At 47.6% G+C, this 6,731-nt stretch overlaps 1 protein-coding gene across 1 annotated transcript; it reads right to left on the reverse strand.

Annotated features, from left to right (window-relative positions):
• Positions 1 to 5,226: 5,226 nt before the first annotated feature.
• On the reverse strand, positions 5,227 to 6,138 carry LOC126539793 (epidermal growth factor receptor-like). The gene has a single exon (XM_050186626.3). It carries the CDS (start codon positions 6,111 to 6,113, stop codon positions 5,322 to 5,324), a length of 792 nt encoding a protein of 263 aa, XP_050042583.1. The 5' UTR covers positions 6,114 to 6,138; the 3' UTR covers positions 5,227 to 5,321.
• Between the last annotated feature and the right edge of the window lie 593 nt (positions 6,139 to 6,731).

The following is a 6,731-nucleotide window of genomic DNA, read 5'->3' on the forward strand; positions in this document are numbered from 1 at the left end:
ATTTTCCAAGGTATTTACGTAAGCGGCCTGTAATCCTTGATTACGTAAGGCCTTGATGACTGCTGGTATCTCAACTGAATCAAATGCCTTTTCGCAATTTATGTAAGCCATATAGAGAGGCTGATTCCAATCTGCGGATTTTTCGATTACCTGACTGATGACATGGATGCGATCCATTGTAGAGTATCCCTTCCTGAAACCTGCCTGTTCCCATGGTTGACTAAAGTCCAGTGTTGCCCTTACTGTATTGGAGATTATCTAGGTGAATATTTTATATAATACTGGAAGTAAGCTAATTGGCCTATAATTTTTCAATTCTTTAACGTCTCCCTTTTTATGGATTAGTATAATGTTCACATTCTTCCAGTTTTCTGGGACCCTTGAAGACGATAGACACTTCGTATAGAGAGCCGCCAGTTTTTCATTCAATATGTATCCTCCATCTTTGATTAAATTGACTGTTATTCCATCTTCTCCTGCCGCTCTTCCCCGTTTCACGTCTTGCAAAGCCGTTCTGACCTTTATAGGAGGAGTCTCTGCAACCTAGCTGTTCATTACTGCTTCGAATGGAGGTATAGTGGCTCCTCTGGGTACTGTACAGGTCAGTATAGAATTCTTCCGCTGCTTTTACTACACCTTCGAGATTGCTTATGATATTACCCTGCTTATCTTTTGTTTTGTCCTATGGTTCGTCCTATGCCAAGTTTCCTTCTCACTGATTTCAGGCTGCGTCCATTTTTTACGGCTTCCTCAGTCTTTCTCACGCTATAATTTCGAATATCCCTTATTTTCGCCTTGTTGATCAGTTTTGACAGTTCCGTGAATTCTATCATATCTCCTGAGTTGGACACTTTGATTCTTTGTCGTTTCTTTATTAGGTCCTTTGTTACTTGGGAGAGCTTGCCTACTGGTTGCCTTGGTGCCTTGCCTCCAACTTCAGTTTCTGCCTCTGAAGCTAGCCTAGTCACAGTTTCATTTAGTACCTCTATGTCATCTTCATCTATCTATTCTGAGGCTGCATATTTGTTTCGAAAGCCTGCATTTGTCTGCTTTTACCCTTACTGCATCTAGGTTGACCTGTTTCTTCTTGACCAATTTTACTCTTTCGTTCTTCAAATTGAGGTGAATCCTAGCCCTCACTAACATATGATCACTGCACTTTACTCTACGTAACACTTCTACATCCTGCATTCTGCTGGGAACGGCAGAAAGTATTAAATTAATTTCATTTCTTGTTTCACCCTTAGGGCGTTTCCAGGTCCACTTTCTGTTGCTACGCTTCCTGAAGAAGGCGTTCATTATTCGCAGCTTATTCTTTTCTGCAAATTCTACCATCTCTCCTCTAGCATTCGTAAATCAACGCCATATGGTTGCCAATTGTTTGTTCACCAGCCTGCTTTTTCCCCACTTTTGCATTGAAGATGCCCATTACTACAGTATACTGAGTTTGCCCTTTTCTCATCGTTAATTCAACATCATCATGAAACTGATCTACTTATCATCGTGACTGGATGTTGGAGCGTAGGCCTGTATTACGACTACAGCTACCCTCTCATTATTGCTGTAGAATTCGTCACTGTTGCCCGCTATGTCCTTATGGATTAGGAATCCTACCCAGTATTGCTTCTTATTTGGGAGACCTCTATAGCAGAGGACATGGCCGTTACTCAGCAATGTATAAGCCTCACCAGTCAGTCCTAATCTCACTAAGACCGATGATATCCCAAACAATGCTTGGTATTTCCTCAAAGAGTCCTGCTAAGCTAGCCTCACTCGACAGAGTTCGGCAATTAAAGGTTGACAGGGTCCAATTCCATTGGCGGCCTGTCCGGACCCAGAGATTATTAGTACCCTCTGCTGTGTTACAGGTCTGACCACCGCCTTGGTCAGGTGCTCCGCAGCCGCTGTAGACTGAGGGCCATGGGTTAATTGTAGGAATCATTTGGGAGGCAGTGGCCGAATACTGCACCAGGCAGGCATGCCAATTCCTGTTCTGGTGGCCTTTGTTGAAGCTTAGTCGGCTTTCCTAATTTGATTGCACCTGGATTAGTATAGCCCCACTCGCTCTCGGCATCTTTTGCCGGTGTCAGGCATCACTCCAAGACTGCAGTTGTAGTGCACCGGGGGATGTGCAAGTCGAGCTCACCAACCTCAAAGTAGTAGTAGTAGTAGTAGTACTATAAACTTTATTTTGTAGCCGCCGTGGTTGCTCAGTGGCTATGGTGTTGGGCTGCTGAGCACGAGGTCGCGGGATCGAATCCCGGCCACGGTGGCCGCATTCCGATGGGGGCTAAATGCGAAAACGCCCGTGTACTTAGATTTAGGTGCACGTTAAGAAACCAAGGTGGTCGAAATTTCCGGAGTCCTTCACTACGGCGTGCCTCATAATCAGAAAGTGGTTTTGGCACGGTAAATCCCATAATTTCAAACTTTATTTTGTCCGAGATGGAGTTTAGGCAGGAGGGGGTGGGAGGGCCCGTCTTCGTCTTCCTCAGACGGCGGCCAGGCCGGAACATGGCGGAACAGCTTCTGAGGTGCACAAAATGTGATGAGCCTGCTCAGTCAAGGAACCAGCCGGCTGAGACGCACAGATTTGCACTGCTACCGTATGTGCATGATGTCTCCCGTAGGCTAAAGAAGATTGGGCAGCGTGCAGGAATCAGTCATTTTCTCAGCCCCGGAAAAGCTGGCAAGGCTCTGTAACCGAGGACGCTTTGGCGGCGTGCTCGGCTATCTGGGCGGCCCGGAGTGGGAGATCCGGGTCTGAGCTGAGCAGTGCAGTCTCCCACTGCTCTTGGGTAGTGTTAGGAAGGGGAGGCAACAATCTAGTGCGTTTTCTGGTCCTTATCAGGGGACATGCCCCCATGATGCGGTGAAGATCGGCTATACCTGCGTATAATTTACAATCCGTTGCATATAACCTGGGATAGAGGTGACTGTACACTACTGGGTTTGGGAAAGTGTGCATCTGTAAAAAACGCCAGGTCACTGATTGCTTTTTATCTAAATTTTTGTGAGCAGCAGGGTAAAGCCCCTTGGTATGGCGGTAAAATTTTCTTGTAGGATACCATGCGGTCCCTGCCTGAGTGGCGGAGGGATTCGAACTGATCATCGGAAGAAGTTGTCGTGCGGCCGCAGATGGCCAGATCTCGCGCCGCACTGTGACCAGCTTCGTTTCCCGGAAGACCGGAGTGCGCCGATGCCCAAACGAGTTGCGTCCATCTGCGCCAGGTTTCGGGTACCCTGGCCAGAATTTTGAGGGCATCAGGCGAAATGCGCCCTTTCGTGAAATTTCGTATAGCTGTCGTTGAATCACCGACTATGAATTTGGCTGCGGAGGAAGCGTACGCCAAGGCGATTGCGACTTCCTCCCCAACCTCCGGCGAGCTTGTAATAACTGAGCTTGCAGCGATGATTTGGTTTTGCTGATTTAGCTGCTGTCATAGCGTCTCGGTCACGATGCTCGGCAGCGTCTACATAGGCCACGTCCTTAAAAGTTTACAAAGCGTTTTTTTTTTAAAGGATTTGGCTCTTTCCGGCCTGCGCTCCTGGTTGTGCAGAGGGTGAGTGTTCTTAGGTAATGGTGGGACATGGTATGTGTTTTCTTAACTCTGTGGGAATGTCCCGCTTTGTTCCGAATTGGGTGTTGTATGTAATCCCGAGTGATTTAAGAATGTGTTGCCCCGTCGGAGAACGCGGGAGTCTCTCCAGTTGGGCAATTCTTTGGGCTTCCATGAGCTCTTCAAGAGTATTGGGTACTCCTAGAGCCTCAAACTTTTCGTTTGCGGTCGTAATATGGAGGAATAGAGCCTGCTCGTATGCTCTCCTGATGATGAGGCTAATTTTGCAGCGTTCATAACTCTTTAGCAGCAGGAATGGGGTAGCGTACACTATTCTGCTTATGACAAAAGCCTGTACCAATCTGAGTTGATTAGGGTGGTTGCTTGGGCTAGTTGGTAATTCATGATAAAAATGACATACAGCGCAAAGGAAAAGGACAGCGAGAGACGACATACACAGCGCTGACTTCCAACGTTTTATTGCGTTGCCATATCGTGTGTATATGTACAAGAGGGGGCTTGCGCAGAAAATGAAAGGCAGTCACAAGAGGTGTTCCAAGAGCAAGTCACTGTACGAAGAACATGGTTACTTGCAAAAAACGAACGTTACGATTTCTATCTGTTGAGATACGTGACTTCACTAGGATTCAGCGCGATAGAGGGGTCACTAACGCACACACTACCCAGTTTTCTGATGAAATCAGCTTCTATAATTTCCCGGGTGAGGTGTGAGCTGTCTCGTTAAAACTTCCGTATCTTCAGAGGGGCACGCAGCCACAGTCCAGGCAATGGATGCCCAAGTGGCCTTGAACAGTGTTATGGACGTTGTTACAGTGCTCTCCTAAACGATCGTTTAAGCACCTGCCTGCTTGTCCAACATATTTACCGCCGCAAGACAGGGGAATTTGGTAAACCACATTCGTTGCGCATGTCACAAAACATTTTTTGTGCCCGACAGAGCAACAACTCTCACGTGATTTAGGCGCGTTTACACGCTTACAGAGCCTTGCCAGCTTTTCCGGGGCTGAGAAAATGAATGATTCCTGCACGCTGCCCAATCTTCTTTAGCCTACGGGAGACATCATGCACATACGGTAGCAGTGCAAATCTGTGCGTCTCAACCGGCTGGTTCCTTGACTGAGCAGGCTCATCACATTTTGTGCACCTCAGAAGCTGTTCCGCCATGGCTGAAGGCCAAAGGGTAGCCAGCCTAAGAAAGGCGATCAACCTGTTCAGCAAGACTATGTTGCATCTCGTGTGAGCAAGATTTATTGAGGCTGTTATCGAGGCATAACGTTATCCCTCGTTGAACGAGCTTTGAGTGTGCGGAGGTAAAGGGTAATAGTGGCTTCTTACTTCGCTTTTTGTTGCAGAATGCAACGATGACTTTGGATTAGTTGGCTTTCAGAATGGTACGTGCAGGTGTTTCTGTTAGCGGCTTTCTTGGATTGCTGACCTTCTATTTGAAATCAACTTTCACTTCATGGAATGAACGAAATTACATACAAAGGAACGGTGTTTGTATAGGATCATGCCTGGCACCGGCACTAAGTGATATTTATCTAGCTCATCATGATCGCAATATTCATGGTCACCTAGGTGCGTCCCCTGTTGTCAAGGTTTGTGGACGACTACCTGGTATTTATTCATTGCACTGATCACGCTTTCGAGCCTGCTGTTTCGGAAGTCTTGGAGATCTTTGAGAAAGAGCTGCAGCCTCTACAACTTACGCATGAGATCCCCATTGATTTCTTGCACTTTCTAGATCTCAGTCTGTGCCTTGCTAACAAACATGTGTTCTGGTGCTTTGAACCGAGAAGAAACGACCAGATAACGCCCTGGATCGCGAGCCATTTTGGCAAACTCTTCGGCCAGCTCTTTGAAGGAGGGACGTGAACCAGCGTCAAGCATCCAGCACTTGATCATGAACATGTAGACATCAATGGTGCAAAATGATGGCTGGTTGAGCCTCTCTCCCTTCTCGAGCAGGTCGGGTACATCGCGCGCAGAAACGTTTTCGTAAGGACGCATACCGTATATCAGTAGCTCCCATACAGTCACGCCGAATGCCCAGACATCACTCTTGCGCGTGAAGATGTGGTGCTGGATGCATTCCAATGCTAGCCATTTGATTGACATCTTGCCGCCAGCTGCCTTGTACTCAAACTCATTGTTGTTGAGCAGCTTAGCCAAACCGAAATCGGTGATCTTCACACAGCCGGGTGTTTGAAGCAAGACATTCCTTAGGGCAAGGTCGCGATGAACCATGCGCTTTTCCTCCAGGTAGGCCATGCCCCGAGCAATCTGGGTGCACCAGTTCAGCAGTGGTTTGGAGCCGATCTTGTCCTGGTTGTTGCGCACATAGTCGAGGAGGCAGCCAAGGGGCATCAGCTGTGTCCCCCCAATCAGCTGTGATGTTAGGCAAACTGCCAGCAGCTTGAGAACATTCGGGTGGTCCACACTCGCCATTATGTACGCCTCTTCCAAAAACTCCTTGTTTGTGTTAGGTGCCGTGTCCTCGCGAAGAACTTTGATGGCAACAGTAATTCTCATATTTTCACCCTCGGGCACCCAAGCTTTGTTATGCCATCCGGACACGGAGCGGAGTGCGTTCGTAGACCGTGTATGGCCTCATTGACTTCCGCTTCCGTGATCGGTTCGTCGATTATTGGGTTTCGATCTCGCATGTATGCGGGTAAGGGCATTTTGGAATGGTTTCCGATGTATAGATTCTCGAGTTCGTTTATTAGGTCTGTGTGTGATCCCGGGTAATTAGATTGTTTTGACAAGATTATGCCTCTGCGTAGTTTTACTGTTCTTGGCATCGAGTAGACATCTAAGTATGCGCCATGTTTTGGCCATGCCTATTTGTGCTTCTATCACTTGCCCTGTGCCAGCAATTTTGGCGGGTTAGCTGGTGAGCATAGCCTTCAATTCAAGATTCTCAACAAAAAAAAAATATTCATACGACGATTCGAACTTGCAACTATGGCACCGAGCATCCAACATAGATGTCAAATAATCCCGTAAGCGGCGAGCGAAGTCCAGCCCAGAGGGCCCCACATGCCCAAGAGGTCCTTCGATTTAGCCGCTTGGCTGATCGTCATAGGTTGCACAATAGTGTCGTTCTCAGTGGTCTTAACATCGTGGTTCAGGAATCTCGCGCACGCA

Source organism: Dermacentor andersoni, chromosome 2, assembly GCF_023375885.2.
Source record: "Dermacentor andersoni chromosome 2, qqDerAnde1_hic_scaffold, whole genome shotgun sequence".
Taxonomy (NCBI): Eukaryota; Metazoa; Arthropoda; class Arachnida; order Ixodida; family Ixodidae; genus Dermacentor; species Dermacentor andersoni.